The 24,813-nt window shown below is 32.4% G+C and overlaps 3 protein-coding genes and 1 pseudogene across 3 annotated transcripts; 2 read left to right on the top strand and 2 right to left on the bottom strand.

Moving 5' to 3' along the window:
* Positions 1–3,300: 3,300 nt before the first annotated feature.
* LOC148198117 (exocyst complex component SEC15B-like) lies at positions 3,301–5,998 on the bottom strand. The gene has a single exon (XM_088091899.1). It carries the CDS (start codon positions 5,925–5,927, stop codon positions 3,531–3,533), a length of 2,397 nt encoding a protein of 798 aa, XP_087948025.1. The 5' UTR covers positions 5,928–5,998; the 3' UTR covers positions 3,301–3,530.
* A 2,795-nt stretch (positions 5,999–8,793) lies between these two features.
* On the top strand, positions 8,794–10,700 carry LOC148198118 (large ribosomal subunit protein eL18-like). Its single transcript, XM_088115344.1, has 5 exons — positions 8,794–8,949; positions 9,018–9,107; positions 9,188–9,316; positions 9,424–9,606; positions 10,347–10,700. Exons 1-5 carry the CDS (start codon positions 8,947–8,949, stop codon positions 10,503–10,505), a joined length of 564 nt encoding a protein of 187 aa, XP_087971470.1. The 5' UTR covers positions 8,794–8,946; the 3' UTR covers positions 10,506–10,700.
* Positions 10,701–11,426: 726 nt separating this feature from the next.
* Positions 11,427–13,513, bottom strand: LOC148198119 (epoxide hydrolase 2-like). Its single transcript, XM_088115343.1, has 3 exons — positions 12,987–13,513; positions 12,645–12,886; positions 11,427–11,855 (listed from the first exon to the last, which is right to left on the bottom strand). Exons 1-3 carry the CDS (start codon positions 13,449–13,451, stop codon positions 11,609–11,611), a joined length of 954 nt encoding a protein of 317 aa, XP_087971469.1. The 5' UTR covers positions 13,452–13,513; the 3' UTR covers positions 11,427–11,608.
* A 3,985-nt stretch (positions 13,514–17,498) lies between these two features.
* On the top strand, positions 17,499–18,395 carry LOC148198120 (RING-H2 finger protein ATL5-like; annotated as a pseudogene).
* Positions 18,396–24,813: the final 6,418 nt, after the last annotated feature.

Consider the following 24,813-nt stretch of genomic DNA (forward strand, 5'->3'; position numbering starts at 1 on the left):
AATTTAAAAGAAACTCATTAATTAGTATTTACAGATATATATTTTGTAAGTTAGCTCTAACTGATAATAGATATTTTCTATGACATTTTTTTAATCCTTTCAATGTTAACAGAACATGGTTTTGATTTAACTATTCCAAAAGACACAAATGCCCTACACTTATCTAATTTATTCTTTCAAAAAGCTTATATGATATATCTCTAGAATTTGTAGTAAACTCTTTCTCTTATGTATATATTAAGTAGTTAATTATAATTATTAATACACATCCGCTATGATAAAAATAAGGCTTCTATTTTTTTAGAAAAACAATGTTTGAACACGTCATTAGTCATGCAAGGTTGTTCTTTCCACCATCATGTTTATCTCCTTTGCTCGTATTATGTTTCAGACTCTCAACGAATATGAATATGTATAAATCTCACTTAGACCATATAAATCTCTCTCTCTCTCTATATATAATGTTTGAATTTGATGTAAAATATCATTAATATAGGAGACATGATATTTATTTAGTAAGAAAGTGTGTTAAACTTTTCTCACGTGCGCTTTAAACACGTATCGAAAACAAAGTCCGAATTATTGTTTAAACTTACTTTGACACAAACGTTATTTTAGTCTATATTGACTAAATATTTTTTCGTCCAATTCTAGCTTCTGTATTTTTATTATAAAAACTCTGAATCTTAGATGCCATTCAAGAGTGGTTTGGAACTTAATGACCAAGTTTAACAATAAAACCAATACAAACTTCTAATAATAATTATATATAAGAGTTAGAGAAGTAGAAACAAGTGTTGCTGGGAGATAAAGAAAAGATGATTAAATGTAAAAACGTGGAGTCACTTGTACGGATAATTTTTGTAAAAATAATTCATTTAGTGGAGAGAATTTGCTTAAATTATAAAAAATAAATTATTAATGTATAAATAAATTTTGGAGACTAATTGAATAAGCCCTAGCTAATTATTTCTTTCAATTTTAAAAGCCGCCTCCTTTAAAATTATCATAACACGCATATCAACAGTCATAATGTTTCACAAGCAATGTTTTACATCTGATACTCACAACTTGAAAGAATATTTGATATTTTATAATCTATATTCCCAAAAAATACAGTAAAATAAAATTACGGATAACCCAGTTAGTTTTGATTCAATTTCACTACTATATCTAACTAGTAAGGTGTGAATACAAGTTTCGAGTGCTTGATTTCCTAATGTGCACAGAGTATTCAATCGCAGATTTGAAGCAGACTGGAATGTCTAACCCAAGGTTTGATTGAAATTAGAAAAGCTACTTCGGTGGTACAAGAGGTTTTGACTAATCGTGTCGTAATTTGTCAAGTTTTTCAAGATAGGGAACATTCTTTTGTTTTTCTTCCTTGTATACATGTTTCTGTCTGAGATGAGGAGCCCAAAGGCGAAAGAAGATCCGTAACAAAATGCAACCCAAGAAGAAATGACCATCAATCATACAAATGGCCCATATTCTCAAACAGGTAATAGCCTCCTTTTGCTTCTTTTGAACATCAATTATGTTTGAAGACAACAAACAAAATATGAAAATGAAATTGTAGATAAAAAATACGAACCATATCTCCAAATTTAATAGCCAAACAAACATTATAGATAAAACTTCTTTCTAGAGTGGCTCTAGACAAAGAATTGCAACCAAAAAGAAACTTTCCAATTCAACCAAATCAAATGGAGAAACTATGATCCTTTTTTGAAGAAATAATCAACATGGTCTCTCAAATATGACCTTTTTTCCTAAATAATCTTAAGGAAGTACATTATATAATTAATTCCTTACGTATTAAATATAAAATAATTTAATTATTATCCAAATATATTTTACTAGGGTGATGAACTAATTTGAAGATTTCTCATTCTAATTTCCAATACTTAAATAATTATTTATATAATTATTTTACTTTAACGACTATTCAGGAGACAGATCAATCCTTTAAGGACTATTCTATAATTTTGAAATGTCAACCATAGAAAAGTATGCACAACCAGTCTTTGACTATTTCAAGTCATGTTTTAATATTTATTCAACAGGGTCTACCTTTGGCACAATTTATAATTTTACCCAATTTAATCTAACAGTCATTGGATTTTATATATCTAATTTAATCTTAACTATGGACATTTATATCAAATCTGTCCTTTTTAATGTTATAAAGAGCTCAGCATTACAATAAGATGGCGGTTGAACAGATAATGAAAATACAGATGATAAATTAAAATCAAAGTGGCACTCTTCAAATATAACCTTGAACACAACACAGAGATACAAAGACAAGATAGCAGAGAAAACGTAGAAACAGCTGCCCACTAGTGTGCATTTGGTGTATGTTTCAAATTTGTCTAGAACGGTGTCAAGTCAAGGTGCTGCCATCTTTACGAAAAGTGTCATGGTTCATTCATTGTGTGTTTAGGGCACAATGCAACTCGGTGAACAGCATACTTCAATATGGCTCAGCCAGCAATTTGGTGTCCAGTATATTCAGTTGTGTTGTGCAGCTAATATTCAATACTATATTACTATATGCAATAGATTAATTAAAGACAATACGCAAACAAATTCTGTTTGCATCACTTCACAACCTCAATTAAATTGTTTTAATTAGACTGGGATTTACTTTTTCAACAGGTCAAGAGCTTCTTTAATTCAATTGGTTAAGGATTTAGATATAATATCTAAATTATGCGTTGGGTTTAAAGGTTTCTTTCCAAAATTGGTGTCTTTTATAGACCCACATTCGATCATTAGTAAAACCTACAATCATGACAATAGGATTGGAAAAATAACCTCGTATCAATTTCAAAACCTAAGGGCCAAGGCTATCAATCGTGCTTTAGAAAGCAATGTGTGGATCAATGCCACTTCAATAATCTCAAAACTTATCTACCATTGGCCAAAGTTGAAGAAGCAATAGAGGCTAAGCAAGCCATTGTGGTCTATGGTGCCACCATAACAAGAATCCCTTCACAAATTGCCACTGGCGGAGGGGTAGACAAATGCCATGTTAGTGTTATGGTGGCCGTACTATGGTTATTTAACAACACTGTGTGATACAATACAAGGCTAAGGCCGATGAACAGAGAGACAAATGCCAAGGCAATGATTATGACATTTCAATAATCTGAGCTAATTTAACAGGAGTTCCATTCATCTAGACCTAAATCAATGAAAGTTGAAAGAACACAAGGAGCTACTCAGGAAAATAAAGCATCATGTTACAACATTAAAGACAGTTTAGCAGACAAGAGGGATACAGTTCATAACAGATACAACAAAATGACATGGAAGTATTTTAATGAAATCCAAAAAAATAAAGAACATAACAATTATACATTTCAAACAGATATTTGGGAAAATCTTAAAATGGATTTCGAAAAGTGATAGCCTGACCTTAAACCAAATAAATTTATCAACAACTCACTATTAAATAATTCTTAGTCAAGATGGACTAGAGACAACAACAAGAAAAAGTACCTTACATACAGCTATAGACTTAATCAGCTAACATCCTTAAGTCTTTTTATCAACGTATCCAACGATTTCCTTTTCGGATTCTGCCTGGCCCCACGACTACCAAAGGTTCCAAAGAGCCGATCTGAAGGATCCCTCAACTTTTCTGAAACAATCACCACTTTCTTGTGGTCCAAAGTGTTGTAACTCCTCTCCCTTATCACTGGGTTCAAGAAGTTCTCTGGATGATTACTCAATAGCAAATTAATCAGTTGCTTTGAACTGGTAAGTGATGCTTTCAAAACATCAACATCCCCATCAGAGAAAAGAGAGGCCTGATTATCAGCAAATGATTCTAAGAGCCGAATATCTACTTCAATTCCATTAATAGCATTGACATTAAACCTTTTAACAGAATCACTGACTAAAGTCCCAACTATCTTGTCGGATATGTGAGCAAAAACTTCTTGCAATACTCTCTTAAGGACTTGAGATGGCAATATCTGTTGAGCCGTTGAAACCAAAATTTCTAAATAAATTATAACCTCATTTACATATTCATTTCCACTCTGAGGTGCCTCATCACACATCCAATTTACATTCTCGATCAAGGTCATAAATCCATCAACCTTGGCTTTGAGTAGCCCAGAGAGCATCTCTTCTGCAGCATCACGAGCTTTTCTTAGGGGAAACTGCCTTCTGCTTCTCTCCACCATTCTCAAGGGAACACCCGAAAGCTGTGCAGCATGGCGAAAGAAAAAATCACAAGCACGCTCCAAGACAGCCATATTCGCTGCCATTTGCATTGCCTGGGAGACACCACTAATCGAGGTATTGATAAGCTTCACTAAAGCTTCATCCAAAACCTCAATCAAAAGCCTGTCTAAATATTTCTTAACAACTTCATAGAACTCAAGCTGCCCGCCATAAGACATGAAACTCACAGAATCCTCAATGAATGACCGTACAATCCGACAACAATCTGGCACAGTGGTCGAAAAGGGGGCAACATAGGGAAAAGCTGGTATGATATCAGTAGTCTGTATCTGGAAAGAAAGCACATTCATGGAATACTCATACTCTTTTTTCATCAGCATTTGCTCAAATTTATCAGCCGCAACCGCCTCCGCAATCTGCTTCCTACAATCAGACAAAAGAAGTTCGTGGTACTTATCCCTGTGTTTGCTCAAAACCTCAAGCAACGCATCAATGGGGTACCCGTATCGTCGCAGGGTTACCCCTAACAGACTCACATAATCCTTAATAAGCAAAAGATGATTAGCAGTTTGCATTCTGGAGAACTGATCCTCCAACACTGAACACATCTTACTAACAGCAATCTCCCACAGATTCTCAACCTCCAATTTTGAAATCAACCCACCTCCGGTTCTGAACACGCGATCCTCCACCACAAAGAACCCTGCAATCTGCGCAAAGAACGTTTGATGCGACTCCAGAAAAGGAGTCATCGACGAGACCTGAAAGTCCGAAGTCAACTGAAGCTTCCGGTTCTCGAAATAATACCGCTTAAACCGATCCTCTAACCCTAAAGTCTGATGAATATGGTATGCCCTGTACAACGAAGTCAAATCAAACCCGGCGACTCCACCGCCGTCTTCGCCGATCCCGCCAGCGATAATTTCGTCTTCTTCCTCTTCCTCTAAAGCGTATATACAGTCCCTCACGCTGAGTCTACTCTGTTCCTCCGCTTGGCGCTGCTTAATTCTTAGATCCTCTTCTCTCTGCCTCGCTGACGAGGCTTGACCTATCGCCAATTGACCTAAATTGCGACTCACGACTCGGATCTCCACCAACCAGTCCCCAAACTCCTTGTTCACCTTCCTTTCGATGTACGATCGAATCTCTGGAATCTTCTTCTCCAGCATCCGCTTCAGCGTGGATGACTCCGTTTTATCCAAATACTCCCGCTCGATCGCGTCCACGCACTTCAGTGCCATGTAGAAGTTGTCGTCCGCGAGGTGGCGGTTGGCGCGCGTGCAAACCTCCATCAGCTTAACGCAAGTGCGGATGGAGTCGATGGCGAGGTTCACGTTCTTCGAGACGTTCCGCGTCTCGACGAAGGCGTCGAGAGACGACAGGAGCGGGCGCGCAACGGACTGGAGCCGCGAGTTGGAATCGAAGAGGGAGGACTTCAGCGAATCGACGTCTGATAGGAGGGATCGTAGATCGTCAACGGCGAGGATAAAGTCCTGGTAGTGAGCCTTGCACACTTCCTCAATCTCGGACTCCTTCACACGCGCAAAGTGACGGAGGTGGTGGTGGAGCGTCTCTGGCTTTCCGGAGGCGAAGGCCTTGCGGACGAACGGGCCTATGTCCTCATTGTTGCAGATGGCGGAGGACAAGAGAAGCTGGTCCAGTTTGTCAGCGGACTCATCTCCGTTCGCCGGAACAATTTTCCGACGCGGTGGTTTGGAGGAAAGCATCGTCGTCGTTGTGCCCGTGGCAGGAGGAGAAAATTTAGGGATTCAGAAAATTTTCGGACACTTCATTAGAGTCGTCGGAAGTCTTGAGTTTTGGGTATTCCGTAATCTTTTGGGGTATTTCGGTAATTGAACTGAAAAATAAAAAGTCTTTATTTCATTCATACTTGTCATATGAAATTGTAAATGATTATTAAATAATTAAATATTAAAAAATTAGCTTTATGCATGTGTGGTGGGTGCAACCACTGTTAACCTAATTATATGATTCGACTTCTATTGTATGTTTTTTAAATGACAGTTATCTATGTCAGGACACCTTTTTAGCTGTTTTTAGTAATGAATTTATTGTGTAATTTTATCTTTACTTATAGCATTTTTATTTTTAATACTATTTTTATTTTGGTAGCTCTCTTTTTCAATTTTGAAGAACAATGTAAATGTCTTCTGTCTACAAATGCAAAATACCAATTTTGCATGTTCTCGTAAATAAATTCTTATTTCTAGGAGTTGTGTGTTTTTCAAATTAATTAAAATTTATTTCAGGCTGTCTGTGTATATAAACCTCAAATTAATCAATTAATCATCAAAATAGCATTGTTTTCAAATTATACGATTTATCACATCACTTTTTTTTTTCGTCTTACTTTTCATCTCTCTGTTTGATATAGTTTGGATATATATCCACACCATCATTGAGTTGATACACATCTGACATTCCTCAACGCAATGAATGTATGAACGAGGGATGATTGAATACAGCTTGTCAAATGGTTGACAGCTTATTTGATCTCATGTATTCTTTTGTGTAAAAAAATAAACATATACATTATATTTAATAGTATAAGTTTTGTTTTTTTTAAATTGTAATGAATGGTAATTTCCAAATACAGCCTCTATTTTTTTGAAATGCCGTCTACACTAAGAAAATACGGTTAAAAACAAGTTGCAAGACGGAATGTCTCTACTCTTACAAGAAATGGGTGAAAGCAGAAGTCCATATACGATTCTGTTTACAAAATAGTAATTCGTGGATATAGAAAATTGTATTTGCTAAATTTCATTTTATGTTAAAATTGAAGATTTTTTTTTTTAAATTATAATACTGATTGCATATTCAAATAGACAAAGAATGAATAATTTGCAAAAGAAAATTATAGATATATAAGAATGTTTACATTACGTTTATGTAGATATGCAGATGTGTTAAATTACTTCATTTATTTTTTATATATTGTCTTCGATGATAAAAAATGTTATATAAATATTTATAAGACATGATAAAATATTTAATGACATTTGAAGTAATTATACACACACACACACACACACACATATATATATATATATATATATATATATATATATATATATATATATATATATATATATATATATATATATATATAAATGATACACATTTGATTTGATGTACACTTTTATTTTTCTCCTTTTACACTTAATAACACGATTCTTAACTTTTGTTAAGGACAATTATATAAAAATATTATTTTTTAAGTTATATTCCACTTTTTCATTATTTTTTTAAATTTCATTCTTCGTTATTGTTTTGGTAAGTTGAAAATATGGAAAAATATATTTACAAATAAAGAGAGACACAAAGTGAAAATTAAAATTGAAAATAAAACTAAACTTCAATGTAATTTAGAAAGATTTAAAAAATATTACGTTATCAAATTAAATGACAATAAAATACACGTTAAACGATGTTCAGATATGAAAATTACAAACACAAGAACATGAAGAACAGATTAAAAGTTCACTGTAAATAAACTATTATAAATCTACACAGAAACCGATTAAGAAAAAAGAATCAACTACGAGTTGTATTTTGAATTAAAAAAAATTACTAAAAATTATTTATGTTTTATTTGATAATACTTTCATAATTCGTTTTTTTTTCATTTTTATAATTTAGTTACTTTTACTAATTTAAAACTCTTATTACTAACACAAAATAATTAAAAAAGCCTTTCTTTTTAAGAAAACATTTTAATAAAATTGGATTGAGACGTAGGACAAAAATAGAAAACAACGGATCACAAGTTAAATATATTTTGAATATTTATATATTTAAATTATCTAACATTTTAAAATTAAACTATTACGTTCCTTAAACTATTGATACAGCTATAAATTGATATAATCAAAATTTGTTTTGATTAGTTTAAAACATATAATAATTGATTAGTTTCATCTTGTTAGTTAACTTTAAATAATTAAACCAATATTAATTAACTATTTGAAATTTATGTAATCAATAGTAATTATTTAATTTAATTGTCATTTAATTTGTAATGATTATAAAACTACATTGTCTAAAATTAATTTAAATAGTTAATCATTTAATTAGGAAATTCATATTTATATTATGAATTATTTTTTACAAAATTTTATTTATACGAATATGCTATAAATTTTAAACAAAACAAATTAATGTTATTAATTAATTTAAATTAAAACAAACTAACGTGGATACATATGACAGTAGACTGTGTTCTTTAACCAAGAATTCAAACTTTAATATAATCATGTTGGCATGAAATAATTCTCTTATAAAAAGTAAACAATATTTAATTGTTAAAATAAATGAGATTTTTTCTTAAAATGAGTAAAAACCACTTATTTTTAAAATAACCAGGTTAGACAAATACATAAAAATATTTATTTATTGTACAAGTGCCTAAAAAAACACAATGAAAGTGATATCTATAACAATATACAAAGCAAAAGAGTGTAATATAATTGAGAATTAAATAAGAAATATGATAATAAAATATAGAAAATACAAAATTTCATTTTAGAAATAAGTTCATAAAAAAAATAATAAGGTTTGGGATTCGCTAAACGGGTCGTGCGCGTAACCCGAATTGAGTCTGGGCTTTTAACTTTGCGAAAAAGTGATAAATAAATTCATCAGACCCTCTCCAAAACCCTAGCACAAATTTTTCCTTGGTGACGGCATCAGCAGCAGCGTCGGCGGCGAGAAGCTACATTCGCAATGGTACATTTCTCAAAGCTGTTACAATCCATTAGAAAGTTTCTCTGACTTTGTGTTGAACTGAATTACAGGGGATCGATTTGAAGGCAGGAGGTAAGTCCAAAAAGACCAAGCGAACCGCCCCAAAATCCGATGATATTTACCTCAAGCTCCTCGTCAAGGTACCTTTTTATTTTTTTCCTGCATGACTGTGAACGAACGAACAAGGGTTTTGGATTTGAAATGTTCGCCATGTTTTTAGTTGTACCGTTTTCTTGTTCGGAGGACTGGGAGTAATTTCAATGCCGTCATTCTCAAGCGTCTTTTCATGAGCAAGGTCAACAAGCCTCCGCTATCCCTCTCCAGATTGATCCGTTACACCAAGGGAAAGGTTGAAACCTATCTCTTCTCTTCATTCGTTCCATTTAATCGTTATTTTTTTTCTCATTTGAGGTCACAAGCAAATTGGCGTTGATGTCTTGGTATTTATTTCATTAGGAGGATAAGATAGCTGTGGTCGTTGGGGCCGTGACCGATGATATTCGTGTGTACGAGGTGCCTGCTCTGAAGGTAGCAGCACTGAGGTTCACTGAAACTGCCAGAGCTAGAATTGAGAAAGTTGGCGGGGAATGTCTCACCTTTGATCAACTGGCTCTTAGAGCTCCTCTCGGCCAAAACACGGTATGATTATACTATTTCTCTTTCCGTGTATTTTTCTATGAAATGTAAGATTTAATTATCGGTCTAGTTCTCACGAGTTCAGACAGTAGGGACTGAAAGAGATTAAAATGGTATGTATAGAAACTAGAAAGGATTAAAATGAAAATTGTGTTTAGGGATTAAAATTAATGATTTTTATACATAGGGATCAAATTGTGTAGTATGTATAACTATAAGAAGCAAATGAGTAATTAAACCCACATAAAGTTGTTAGCACAAGTAGTTTGGCATTTTGGTTCTTTAACCAAGGTATGGGATTCAATCTGTGTCTTGGGTATGGAGTCGCAACTAGATTGGTATGAAGTTCATCTAAATAGGTTTTAAGGCTCTACTTAACCTTTGTTAGGTTTTATGTCATAATTGCTATGCTCTTAGTAGTTTAGAAGCTTTGCTTACGGGACCAAAGAATAGCAATGACTCTAATTAGTAAACTTCACATCACTATATTTTATCGTAGTAAAACTTCTGTTGCCCTTTAGTTTTGGCTGCTAAACAAATTAGCAATTTTTGTATAGTGACATAAAGTTTACTAATCAGTATCGTTTTTGTTTGGGGATCCAGTATTCTTGCTCTTTCATCTTTATTATTGGAGGAAGAAAAAAATAATAATGCAAAGTCTGCCTTTTCCTTGCCAGGGGGGGGGGAAGGGTTATGGAGGGTGTATCTCAGAAGCTTACCTTTGTTTTTGAATGGTGTTTCAGGTTCTTCTTAGAGGTCCTAAGAATGCTCGCGAGGCCGTCAAGCACTTTGGACCGGCTCCTGGTGTGCCCCATAGCCACACCAAGCCCTATGTCCGTTCAAAGGGACGGAAATTTGAGCGGGCCAGAGGGAGAAGGAATAGCAGAGGCTTTAGAGTTTGAGTTTTGTAGCTCAAACATGAAGGAATTTTCCTCTTACCTTGTGATCATTATGTATTGTTTTCTCGTGTTTTTTGAACAATCGTTAATTTTAGTTTTTACTTCTCCTTCCAAGGGAAAAATATTGAAGCTCCTTCCCCGAACAATTTTGTTCTAGCAAACTACTTTTGAGAGGATTAATGAGTAATTATTTGCCTACTTAAGATGTGTTTACGGCAGGAACTCCACTGATCTTTGTTTTATGACGCCCGTATTTTACTCCTGCTAAGGAGGAGTTTAGTTTTGAATATATTCATAGGTGTTGCAATTTGGTCTCAAATTCTCTAGCACGATTTAAGCACGATTTTTTAAGAATGTTAAAAACCATTTCAGTAATATAATCCCAGTTGACTGAATGTTTTGCTGGTGAAAGAGTTCAAATCTCAGTTGATACCAGAGGAACATTTTTCTTTCCATGACATGACATTGAAAAAGTAGGGAAACTTTCAAATCAAATTCAACTTAAGTATCGGGGTTTCGTTTGATACGTTATATTGTATCACATTGTTGCTTGAGAACAAATAATGACTATATATATCAAATTAAAAGAGGAATTAAGTTTACTCTTGTTATTGGAACTTTATTATTAGAACGTACTTTAGTCTGTTTAGTATATTACTAAATAAGATTTTTTTGTGGATTACGAATTGTAAGAGGTTTTAATTTTTCGTTACAGCGCATTTAAATACACAGAAGGGAGGGGTTATTATTTACTGTTATACCTCGTCTTGTTAGAAGTTCAAACTTGGTGAACTAACAATCTAGCTTTCGGGAAACGTTTAAACATCATTGAGGCACATTTTTGTTCTGTGTTGTATGCTTTTGGATACTACAACATCCCTTTGCAATATTTCAAACAGATTCCTTAACAAAAGCTGTGCGAACTGAAAGATAACTTAGCTTTTGATAGTATTAGTTCATCGATCTGAAACATTTTTCTTGAACTATACTGCCATTTCAACCCCATTTTATTTTGACACTGTTACTGCAATTGTCAGTCGCTAGGGGGTGGGGGTTGGGTTTTAATTTGCGTTTGAGTTCTTTCACATAATATACTTGTGCAAGGATTAAAATTTCTTGATGAAGTCGTATATATGCGCGCTGATCTCTTCTGGCCTTTCCTCATTTATAAAGTGAGCTACTCCTTCCATCACGACCAATTCTTGCAAAAACGGTACGTCTCTCTTAAAGCCACCATTATGTATATACTCCTTCACACCTGGAGTGTTATATGTAATGTCAAGGTCTCCCACAATAAACTTGACCGGTACCTTAATCTGTACTCTAGTCCATGCTGCCGTGAGCTCCCAGGTTCTGCACACAAAACGAAATTTACCTTACCAGACTACAAACACATCCTTCAACGAACTAATTATTTTCTGAACTCTTTAATTGTACATGCATACATACAGTTCTACAAACCAGGTTCAGTCACTGCATCTGAAGTAACTTATTAAAGCAATTCCTAAAAATTAAGCTAAATTGCTATTGAAGATTGAAAATAAACATAAAAATACGCTCACCTACTCTTCCATGTCATTTTCTTCTTATGTCTCTTTGTTTTCCACAGTAACACTTTCGAAATCTGACATTTTCTCTTAAAATTTAAAACTTAGGATAGGACCTAACTGAGCCCAACAAAAGCGGCTGTAAGGTGTCTAACCAAACCTTGTATTACCCATATCTTTAATAGACGTGGGATCTCACACCCTAGGCCTACGATTAGATGTCGAAGCGTGAAACATGTAGGTGACCACCACCCACAGCTAGGAATAAACATCTAGATTCTAGAGCACATACATAGTCAAATAAGAAGAACATACCCAATAATCGAATTTAAACAATAGACATTGGTCATGTTTATTGTTGGGGGAGAGCTCAACATGCTCTCTCTCATTCATCAATTTTTTTGTTCCTTTTTTTCTTTCATTCTATACACCCCGTGTGGATACGTATATCAGTGTTCTAAATATTAATAATTGGGAACAATATATTCATAATCAGTTCAAGATCATTTGAAGTCACGTATACTAAAATAATTATTTCAGTCACATGTACAAAATAGGAGCTTGAACTATATACGAGGAACCAGAAGAAACTCACAGGTCCATGGCGCGATAGTAGTTGAGCCCACCAGTGAAACCTTTCTGTTCAAATTTGCTAGCATAATAATTGACGTCTTCTTCAGACAGCCACGATGGTAGAGCAACATGAAGGTCAGGTGAACCACCAAATCCTATCTCTTTAGGCACACTGGGTGGACGTGGATCACGAGAAACAAGAAAATTCTTTATTATCCTCGCAGCACCAGCACGAGCAAATTCCTCTTCAACCTCCCCAGGTTTCTGCAGCACGACAAAATATCAAAGCTCTACACATTAACTTCACTCGTATCTTTGAAATTTGTGAAGATAAGGAGGAGTTGACTGAGTGGATTCATTTTACCTGAAACCTGCAGATATAGTAATCATCGCCCATCATGGCCCTTAAGCTCTGAATGGGCTTTCGTTTAGGGTTCCTGGGGCGGAACACGACACTCATGTTGACTAGGGCTTTCACACGATCGGGCCTCAACAAGCAGAAATACCAGGCTACGGAAGCCCCCCAGTCATGACCCACCAAAAACACTTGGTCGATGCCCAGAGCATCGAGAAGCCCAACGAGGTCGGCCACGATGTGGAGGGCGGAGTAAGAAGAAGCGGAGGGCGGGGCGTCGGTGTCACCGTAGCCGCGGAGGTCGGGGGCGATTGCTCGGTAGCCCACGGCCGAGAGCGACAGAAGCTGGTGACGCCACGTGTACCATAGTTCCGGGAAGCCGTGGAGGAACAGAACCACTGGGCCTGACCCAATTGATGCCACGTGCATATTTATTCCATTGGTACTCACCATTCTGTGCTCTATTTTCTCCATTTCTTTCTCTTCACTCTATCTTTCTCAATTTTTCTACTTCAAATGGTGTTGCAGGGAATTTAGGTAAGTGGAGAATGAGAAGATAATTTTTCTTTTCCTTTTCGAAATGATTTTGCGTGTAATGATGTAATCCAAGACGATCCAATTCTACCTTTCAAATCTGATTCCAAAATTCTCCGCGGCTCTCAAAGTCAAGAAATCATGCCTCTGCTCACTGATCCAGATAAGTGTAATTTTAATATTATTTTTTATATTAATTTGTGAGTGTAATTCTTGTAAATTAATCTATGAAAATACTTTTTAAAATTAATTTATCATTTACTAAATAAGTGATAATTCGTTGATTACTTTCTTTACAGAATATGTGATTAGAGTGTTGATACATCACAAACAATATTCATATTCCATGAATTTTTCCCAAATTTCATATTTTTTTGTTAGGGTTTCTTTGAAGAAAATGAGAAAGTTAATATTTAAACACAGCAACTTGGAAAATATTTAGTGACCTATTTTCTTGCTTAAAAATAAATTTAATTTACTACTTTTCAGAATTGAATATCACTAAGTAATGTTTAAGAAACATATTAGCAGAACTAGAAGATGTAAATGACAATTGCTTTCTTAGATGGGCTAGCTCATTTATTCGTTTGGATTGGGAGGCCCAAAACTTGACACAATGACAACCTTGTAAAAGAGGCGAATTTCACAGTACGTAGTGGTATCACTAGTTTTATAGCAGTATCTAAAAATGATATTTTTAACTACTGTTTTGTTTTATTGCTAAGATTTTCGACAGTATAGGAGACAAAGGTGCATAAATCACCAACGTAACAAGACTGATTGACATATAATCCTATATTCCTTAGAGATTCCATTTTAGATTTATCGATATCTGGAAAAGATATTTGTTGACAGCTATGATCTATTTTAAGAAACTAGTTTCAAAGATGCATTGTAGTTTCCACAAATATCAAAGACAGCATCTGCTAATTTGGAGCATTATAATAGTTTATAGCAAAACAATAGTGGGAATGGAATAATTGAAATGCCTTTTTTCAGTTAGTAGATGTTTCGGTTCCGAATTGGCCACTGGCACAATCATGGTGTGGGGTGGGGGATCTCACTGCATGAACAAAATGAGTCGTGTTACAAACACATTAGTGCACCATCTTTCATTATCTTGGAGAATCAGAATCCAAAAAGACTCTCACACTCTCACTTCACATTTGCTCCCTTGCTTTTTACTTTACATTCTGCCTTTTCTGCACTTTCTCATCCAAATTCTAACGAATACACATTTTGGTTTCTCTGTGGAATCTCAATCATAATCAGTAAATTATAAAAAATGCTTCAAAGTTTTCTTTTTTCTTTTTTCCTGAAAATTGTGACTTTCCAGCCAAACGGTGCACTGAATCATAAGGAACTTTTGTAGCAAGCTTGATCAGTGGCAGTGATTTTTTTTATGATTTGTATTTAGTGACATTCCCATAGATTCTGATCCAACCCCAGTGGATTGGATCATCCTGTTGTCTATATTATGTTGTTTTTAAGTAGAGGAGTATCTACAACTGGCAGATAAATTTGCAGAATTTGGCTTTATACTTTGGAACCACGTTTCTGTGTGAAATTCTCAAGTATTGAGTCTTCATTTACAAGCATTCACTGATTGCATTGAATTTTACCTGTACCAAATTCGATTCTTGTACTCTAGAAGGCGGAAAGCAGAAAACGAGCTATGCTATTAGTTCTAAGATTAGAAAAAGGAATTGGTGTTTCAGAATATGGCAAGACCTGAAATTTTATTCTGCATATTTAGTATCTGATTGTGCGTCTGACATATTATTGCTTGTAAAATAATCTAGCTGCAAAAAAGAAAATGACAGGAGTTTTATTTAAAGCTAAATCCACTAGTTAATATTGGACAGTGTGTTACATTTTGTCAGTATGCGCAGCAAGAGGCACACAGAGTATTTGACGAGGATTAGAACAAATTGATGTTTTGAAAATATTATTTTGGTGCTGCATTATTATTGGGTTTGAAAAGAATAGTTGGATTAACACTACTTGTATTTGGTTATCTTTTGTTAACTACATGTGGTTTGAAAGCAATCAAATCGACTGAAAAGATTTGGAATGCTCACTGAAGTGCCCATTCATTTGTGGTTTTCTAGCAAATGCGCCAAGCAACAACTTGTGCTTTCTTTAATCCCTTTTTCTTCTTGTCCCACACCTTGGATTTGTTTTTCATTTTTCTTCTCTTTTAACACAACTTGCGCATGAACAAAGGTTCAAAATTCTATCCGAATGACCATATACAAATATTATATAAACGCTTTCTATGTTTTCACATTTGCTCACAGTCCTGTGGCATGTAATTTTTTTGCCGGAAAAAAACCAATCAAACGTGATGAAGAGAGAAAGAGAGAGAATTGTCAATGCGTTACTTTTTGGATTAAAGCTCCAAGTGGTAGTAGTAATACTCTGTTTGGAGTGGATTGTTAGTAGTGGCACATCAGCCAAATAAGCACACTCCACATAATTTTGCAGATCCCTTTTGCCTAATAAGACATTCAGGAACGTCAAATTCTACTTTTATTTCCCAACTCTGGCATGGCTGTAGATGCATAGATTGTGATGTACCTGAGAAGTGACGTGCCACTTGATCGATCTTGACATGCTTAGTGACACAAATCGGTTCTTTATCTTTGCAGCATATAATAACTCTTCAAATCAAAAGTAAAAGGTTAAAGCAACTCATAAAGAGACAGCGAATGCCTTACATCCAGGAGGCCACGGAAACATCTTGAATGGATAAATAGTAATACTAATGCTAACTTTCATATAAACTTACTCCTTTAATGTTCACAGAATAAAATATTCGACCATAATGTTCAACGAAGCCGACCTAAGACTCAAGTTACAATTTTTATTCTACTAAATAGTTGGTATGTTGCAGAAAGAGGAAAATCTCCACGAATATCAGGAGGAGGAATGAGCCTCAGGGAAGGGAGCACGTAGGCTAAACTCGACCATTGATATGCGTACCAATTAGTTGAGAGTATGCGTGTGAGATAAGTGATGATTGTATTTATGACCTAGTGCCTTGCATTTCATATTGTTAGGTGAATTGTTTCACTTTTTCAGAACAACTGCTACTGCCCGACATAACCTTAGCCAGAAAAACCAGAGAATAAAACTAACAATAATAATTTCAAGTATCCCAAAATCTTCATAATTTGATAAGAGCCCACAAAATTTAAAATAAAGAAACAATCCAAAATTTGAAGGGATAGGATTATCACGGGTGATACCTTGATGCAGAAAGATTTATACTTATTAATGGGTAATTAGTTATGTTCGGGAAGAGGATTGTTGAAGAGTTGGGTTGGGACATGCACCATCTTGAAAATCCTAACTGTGACCATGTCTCTTTCCTGAGATGCTGAAAGAAACAGTCAACGAAGATCACATGGAAAAATTGAAAAGAGATGAAAATCTTTTTAACTTCTTTTCTTTTTGTATTTAGTGAATAAACTTAAATTAAGGATATGTTTTAAATCTTATTTTATCCTTGCCGCATATTTCGCTATAGTTTTTATTCTCAAAATCCAGTAATATTAATTTAATTTTGATAAAGACAGGATAAAGATTGATAATTTTTATTTTCCAAAATTGAAATACAGTACTATTTTATTATTAATATAAATAAAAATAGATTAAGTAATATTATTTAAATTAAAAGATATTATGGTTTAACGAAAAATCACGATAATATGTTTCAGCACATCTATTTACTTTTTTTTGTATGTGTGACGGTTATTTTTTATCTACAATATTTACATATACTTATCTTTTTATCGCGTTATTGTTCATCATGTCTACTATTTTCTCTTTTATCTTTCAGTCTTTTGAAGAGTTTAGATACTTTTCAAAGTTCGTCTGAGAAGATAGAATAAAAAAAGAAGAGTTTTGAAGAATCTTTAGTCCTATATAAGTCAAAAATGATAGATAAACATTGTAACAGAAATTGTGATAAAAATTGGATGAAGATGTTGGTAAGAATATAAAGTTTAAAAGTAATAATAAATAAATATATGACCAGTGGTTGCACATATTATATATACGCAGTGGCAGATATCGATCTGATCCAATAAAATAAAAATCCCTCCTTTTACAGACGCAGTTTCAGACATATCAGAGAGCTTTCACTCTTCTTCTCAATCATGACTATGGAGCCCGACATTGAATCCAAGTACACACACAACGGAAAGGTTATGGTGGGCACTGCCATTCTCCTCTTCCTTCTCATAATCTTCATCATTCTCTTCAACGCCTACGTCCGCTTCTGCCGCCGTCGGCGCCGCGCTCTCTTGTCCCATTCCCTTCTGACCACCTCCTTCCCCGAGCCCTGTCTCGATCCTTCCGTCATCAAGTCCCTTCCCACTTTTTCCTTCTCCGCAGCCGTCCACCGCTCTCTCCAGGAATGCGCCGTGTGCCTGTCGGAGTTCGCCGATGGTGATAAAGTCCGCGTGCTCCCCAACTGTAAGCATGGTTTCCACACCCACTGCATCGACGCCTGGTTCGCCTCTCACTCCACGTGTCCTCTGTGCCGAACTCCGGCCCAACCGGCCAAGGGTTGCTCTGACGATGAAGCCGGTTCGGTTCCCGTTTCGGAAGCGGACGAGGGTTGTTCTTCGTCTTTGGGTCCCCCAATTGCGTGTCCGAGAAAGGCGTTGGATGTGGTGATAGAGGTGGGAGATCTGGAAAGAGATTTGAATCCTGCAACGGAAGATGACGGATTCAGATCCTCATTGAAGAGGTTTTGTAACGCTTAAGCGAGTCAATGCTAGGCTTTATCATAATCTAATCCCTGAATTTGGTTTTAATCTGTGAATCTAAAATCACTGAAATCTCAAATCTCAGTTGAATTTGGTTACTAATGCACATTTGGACCATTCTAATTTTCGATTATTTTACCTTTTTGTGTGTATTTTATTAAAAGCAAAAAGAAAAAGGATATTGATTTTTGTGAGTCAAGTAAGTAATTTATATTAAGTTTTGATAGAAAGTATTTTGTAAACATAAATTGTTTCACTTTAACTAAAAAAATAATATAAAAAGTATGGGAGGACGCATATGCTTAAATTTAAAAGTAGGTAGGTAGGTTGTCTCTATTTTTTAACATGTTTTTTTTTAATTTGTTTACAATTTATTATTAAATATGGAGAATTATTAGATAAGTTATGAAACCTTCACAATAATACTTTTTTTAATAATTTTAAACTATACAAATAACATTAAAAATATATTCGAAAATAATGTGTTCTTAATGTTTCTCTGTTGAAAAGTCAATGAGAATCCAATAAAGAGTCTTTCAAGGCAATTCTTCTGTACATGCATGATAAATCTGTATTTTTCAGTTAATAAGTTTTAATAATAATAATAATAATAATAATTCTTTCAAAATAACAGTAATAATAGTGAGAAGAAAAATATAATTCAAACATTTTAAGTAGAGGAGAAGAAGGGAATGGAATGGGACGTTATGGTAATTATAAGTGAATACTTGAACGCTGAATATTTTATTAACATATAATATTTTTTTTATTACGTTATACAATACACACACACACACATATATATATATATATATATATATATATATATATATATATATATATATATATATCATTCTGGTTCTTTCTTCAGTATTATATTTAGAATACATATGGTTAAATTTATGTACATTTATTTCATTTTTTCATTTTCCTTTTCCTGTAAAAAAAATTGTCAATAGATATGATTTGTCAAATTAGGCTCATAAAATGCTCGCCCAGACAAGACTATTAGGGTGCAGTAAAAAAATTACAATTCAATATCAACTAGAAAAATGCCAATAGCATATACTTTTCAATCATTTTTTATTTTTTATTTATATTTTTAAAATCTATGAAATTATGAGAAAGTTTTATTACAAACTCAAATTTATTAATTATATATTTTAAATCAAATTTAATTGATAATAAAACTATTCAACGATTTTGAAGATGTGTTGATAGTAATCATGGACTAAGTTAACAATATTCTAAAACTGAAATGGGCTGATCCGAATGAATATTGGGCTTTGATTGCCAACACTAAAGGTGTCCGGCGTTTCACCATGCATCTCCAAGGTTTCATCCTACATCTTCAAATCCCATAAATACCCTTATAATTAATTAGAGTTCAGATTCTTCAAAGAAATTGAGGAAGATTTTTATTGAACTTATTCGTTGGAGGCGGTGGCAGGCAGTTGAAGGTAAATGTATTGACATTAGAAGTAGGAAAGTGTTTTTTTTCTAAGATTATGACATCAAACAGGTGCTATAAAAGAAAAATCGGATTTTGAAATCCGATGTTGTACCTCTAGTATTTCCATTTCCGAAGCATACCCTGTTTTCTTTAGCATTTTGATAGCCGAGAATCGTTCGTCGACGCACAGGCTTTAACAAGCTGTGTGTAAAGGTGTCTCTGCTGTTCATTTGTTGGGTGTTAGCTCCCTCTACCACCATATTTTTTTCCTTTTACTTTCTTTTTACTACTTTCTCCTTCAATAAAATTTTATTTTTAGATTATTATTTTTTAGTTTTATCCATTCAGAACATATTTCACTAATAACCTATTGTAGTCGTACATGAGTAAAATACTTTTCTTTCATTTTAATATTATATTTCTTCATCTCTTTCTTTCTCGTTGTGAGATACTACAAGTTGCAAAGGTTGGTGGAAAGAATTATCAAACAGTCTCCCTCTCGTGCGTGGAGTCGTGCAATGCGTGTCGTGCAATGCGTGTCGTGCTTCCTCGTATTCGAATAAACCTTAAAATAAAACCCTAAATAAAAAACGTAAACGGAGGTGACATCCTTCAACGGATGTCAATATCCGTTTCGTTTTACCTTAAACGGATTCCGTTGAAGGATGTCACCTCCGTTTAAATGTTACGTTTTTTATTTTAAAGTTTGTTGTATTAGGGGACATCCGTTGAAGGATGTCACCTCCGTTGATGTATATTTCTTCACGCTGGTTGATGCTCTGGATGCTCCTCGATGTTCCTTCATACCACGGTGGCGACACTCCTTCACACTACGGCGGCAATGGAAACTTTCAAACCAAAAAAAAAATCTGGGAAGAAAAAGGAATGGAAGTGCGGGAGGTGAAGAGGTGAAACGAAAATGGAGAAAGGGAAAGAGAGTTCCTCCGTGGATGAGGGCTGAGAAAGTAAAATTAGAGTTTTAAATTATTTAAAATAAGGTAAAAGTAAAAATCTTTTTAACTTAAAAATATAATTGTATTTAAAATAATGTGAGGAGGTGAAGGAAATATAGGGTGGTGGTGGGGAGCAACACTTTCATTTGTTAAACTTGCTGACGTTTACCCATCATGATCAACCATCTCAAGGTTCTTTTTATTTTCTCTGTCTTGGTTCCTTGTTGTGGCTGAAGTCAGAAACAAAAGAAAGCACAAACACAATATTGGTGTTCATCATCTTAGCCATGAGCCCCTCCTTCCCGAGTACCAAGACCAAAAATCATAATTTTCTCAAGACCAGAACACATTAATTTTTAAGTTTATTAGATTATTTTTTATTTTATATTTTAATTATAAATTTTTAATTTATTCTGTTAGTTTTTCATTTTGTTAAAATTTTCAAATTGTATGACTTTTTTAAATTATTTTAAAAAAATGGTATATAAAATTGATATCAAAATTTCGAATGATTTTTTAGGTACTTATGTATTATTATTTTGGTATTTATTTTTAAATTTATTAGATAATTTATAATTGTTTAATTTATTGTATTAGTTTATAATTTTATAATTTAATTATAGATTTTGAATTTATTAATTTTTTTTATGATTAAAATTTTAATTATATATTAACTAATTATAAATTAAAAGAGAGTAAAGAAGAAGAATGAAATCCAACGCAGGGAGATGCCAAAATGTGAGAGAGAAACATAAAAGTGAAACTAAAACTGGTCAAGAATATTTGACTATATTCTTTTCAGTTTTTTATAAATTAAAACCAATTAAAAATGTTTTTAATTAGGGGTGAAATAGGCATTTTGTTAAATTTTTGGAGGTGTATGATGAAACTCTTGGAGGTGTAGGGGGTGAAGCCCTCGAGGTGTCCTTCTTCCCAGCCCATATTTCTAAGTTCACTCTGATAGTTTCATGAATTTTTCTTCTTCTCAAAAATACCTTCGATACTCTTATTTAAAAAATACTTGTACCTTCTTAGGTAGTAACTTGATATCTATTTTTGTATTCATTATGTACCTAAGAGTACACAATAGGGAAACATATTCATCTTTTCTATAATTCTTTAGTGCATTCTTACGAATATTTGAAAGCTTGTCATGTTAATGTAAAACGAATTTTTAAATTTAAGCATCTAATCTTAAATACTTAGAGTTGTACCATTGTTGAATAATTTTTCTTATTGATTTAAGTTGTTTAGAGAGTTAAATATTTTTTCTAACCGAAAACAAAATATTAAAAATTAAAGAGACGAAGATAATAAATAAATATATAAAAATAAACGAGCTTCGACTATAAAGATATAATAGTAACTACTTGTACAAGAATAATCTTTATTCATTATAAACCGAGCATGTAAATAAATCACATCTTCTAGTAATATTTAAGGAACAGAATATATTCTTTTTACTTCACGAATAAGTAAAAAAAAAATATGAATCATTAAAAGGAATGTAATTTAATGTTTAAAAGAATGAAAATTAAAGAAAAAAGAAATAAAAAATTAAGTTGAAGTGGTTGTTTAAATAAATTGAAAGACAAATTGAGTGGAGTGGATATGAAGTGATAAACTTTGATATGGTGATGTTGGTTAAGTTTTATAATATCACTACTTTTGTGGATTACTTGAAAATAAACTTATATTGATAAATTTAATTTATATCATTTACTTGTTAAATTATTCAAATCTTACGTAAAATAATTTATTATGTTTAATGTTTTGCGGGTTATAATAATCCGATCAACACTGTATAACAGTGTTCTTAAAAATGTCTAACTAAAATGATTTTATTTACAGTATTAATTTTAATAAGGTATCTTTTTGCATGTTTTGGACTTAAAATCATTTTTAATACTAATTAAATTTTAATTAAACAAGTATAAGTCAATCAAACTAATATAAACATTAAAAGCCAAATGTCTTCAGATTAAGTATATTCAAATAGAAAAAAAAATAGATACGTTACAAATTAATTTTTCATAGATAAAAGCTGTAATGAGAAATTTTAACATATTTTATTTGTCAAAAGTTTGATAGAACTTACTTATATGTTTCTAAAAAAAAGTTTTTTACCGATTTGTAAACAAATGTAATTCTTCATGTTTTCTCATTACATTCTTCTCGTTTAAATGAAAAAAAAAATCACATTTTAATTTAATACTTTTTAATGTTGTTTTTCTTTGATCAAATTTTAATATTTTATCTCACACTTTCAACAAATCATAAAAAAATTCCATTTATTAACATGGGTTAAAAAAAGTATAAAATAAAATTATTTAATGAAAGTAGAAAACTAAGAATACAATATTTATCAAAAACACCATTATCATGCATTGATAATTTGTTGCATTTAGTCCATTTTAAAATTTTATGTGCTAAAACATATTTACTATATAAAAAGTATGAGTGGAACAATTTATAACTTTTATCTATTCTACCATCTTATAGTCTAACTCATTCACCTTCTAGCATCATGTAAACAGTTACCAACTTTTAATAGGTGATAGATAAATTATATACAAAATAATAATACAAACGTGTTAAATGATGATAAAATGACATCTTCAAACGTGTTTCTCAGTTAACATACATACCTTTCTCTGTATCATTTTGTACAGTTAATGAATCAATACATTCATCTCTGTCTTCACCCTTCTGACTTCTCCTTCTTTTTTCTTCCTCATAACCTTTTTTTTATTACTGCTTAATAAATCTATGATAAATGATACTTGAATCTTAATATTAAGAGATTAGGAGCTTTAACAAAATATAATTTTATGTACTTTTGTAATAGTGGGTGATAATATATGATATGTTGTAATCAAATGAATATAGTAAAACTGTTAAAGAGGTACTTGACTTTGAGGAAAAGTTTAAAGTAGTCATTTTAAGTAAATTAGTACAAATGAGTTTTTGTATACATTATTATTATACGAAGATGTCATTTTATCATCATTTAACATCTTTGTGGAAGTTACTTGACTATATGATTAACTTTTGTATTAGTCTGGATTTTTTTTAACGCATTTGCGAGCATGTTTTTTAGCTTGATCCAACATGCATTTTTAAAAAATTATTAATTATTTTAAAAATTAAATATGTTTTTATTTTCTTAATTTTAATAAAAATTAAAATTAGTCTTTTTAAATCGTTGAGACCAATATAATTTTTTATCTTTAAAATATATAAATTTAATAAGTTTAACCAAATTTTATTAAATTTATCTATTGCTTCATAATATCATTTGAGTTGTTTATATTCTTTGACACATTTTTTTATTCAATGTTAACTGAAAAACGCGTTTGAAATGTCAAATATATTTAACAAAATTTAGTTAAAATAATTAAATCTACACATTTATAACATTGAGATTAAATTTGATTAAAGTTTCAAAAATAAACTAATTCTAATTTGTAGTTAAAGTTAATAGACCAAAGACATATTTTTCCTTATTTTAAATTCATAATTTATATTATTTACTGATAATTTTAATGGACAAGATCAGCAAACATTTATTATTTATTTATTTTTAAAAGTTCGTATTTATTATTTGATAATGTTTTTTTGAGGTTTATTTAAATGTTTTTCAACATGACCTCTCGCTGTATGTTCTCAACCTATTTTGAATTTTTTTTTTGTGATTATAGCATGTATGAGATTATTTCTCTTGTGGTAAATTGAGTTCTAATATTCAATATCGGATTATGGTTCATAATTTATGCTTATCGTCAATGATGATTTTGAGAACCTAAGATAACATTCATAATTCTAACCACTTTTACGTTTGTTAAAACTTTAATATTTTTTTTCTCAAACTCATCTATTTGATGCTATGTGATGTTCCTAATGAACGATTAGTAATTAGATGGAAGATTTTTTAATATATATATATATATATATTTTTATTTTTGGGTCTAAGATTTACATTAAAGAAACATTTTGCTCTTGTATGTAACTTAAGATTTTGAATGTAGCTCTAAAAAATAACAATGAATAATTGGGTTGATAATTGTAAAGATATTTTAATTTTAGGGTCCAATTTTAAAAAAATTAAATAGTAAGTT

This window comes from Vigna umbellata, chromosome 5 (assembly GCF_029865625.1).
Source record: "Vigna umbellata cultivar VRB3 chromosome 5, Vumbellata_1.0, whole genome shotgun sequence".
Lineage (NCBI taxonomy): Eukaryota > Viridiplantae > Streptophyta > Magnoliopsida > Fabales > Fabaceae > Vigna > Vigna umbellata.

Excerpts from the sequence above, each read along its gene's own strand:
- LOC148198117 (XM_088091899.1), bottom strand. The coding sequence starts at position 5,927 with ATGCTTTCCTCCAAACCACCGCGTCGGAAAATTGTTCCGGCGAACGGA.
- LOC148198118 (XM_088115344.1), top strand. Across the intron at positions 9,108-9,187 it reads ACCTCAAGCTCCTCGTCAAG|TTGTACCGTTTTCTTGTTCG; the intron begins GTACCTTTTTAT and ends CCATGTTTTTAG. Across the intron at positions 9,317-9,423 it reads TCCGTTACACCAAGGGAAAG|GAGGATAAGATAGCTGTGGT; the intron begins GTTGAAACCTAT and ends TTATTTCATTAG.
- LOC148198119 (XM_088115343.1), bottom strand. The coding sequence starts at position 13,451 with ATGGAGAAAATAGAGCACAGAATGGTGAGTACCAATGGAATAAATATG. Across the intron at positions 12,887-12,986 it reads ACTATATCTGCAGGTTTCAG|AAACCTGGGGAGGTTGAAGA; the intron begins GTAAAATGAATC and ends GTCGTGCTGCAG. Across the intron at positions 11,856-12,644 it reads TACTATCGCGCCATGGACCT|AACCTGGGAGCTCACGGCAG; the intron begins GTGAGTTTCTTC and ends TTTTGTGTGCAG.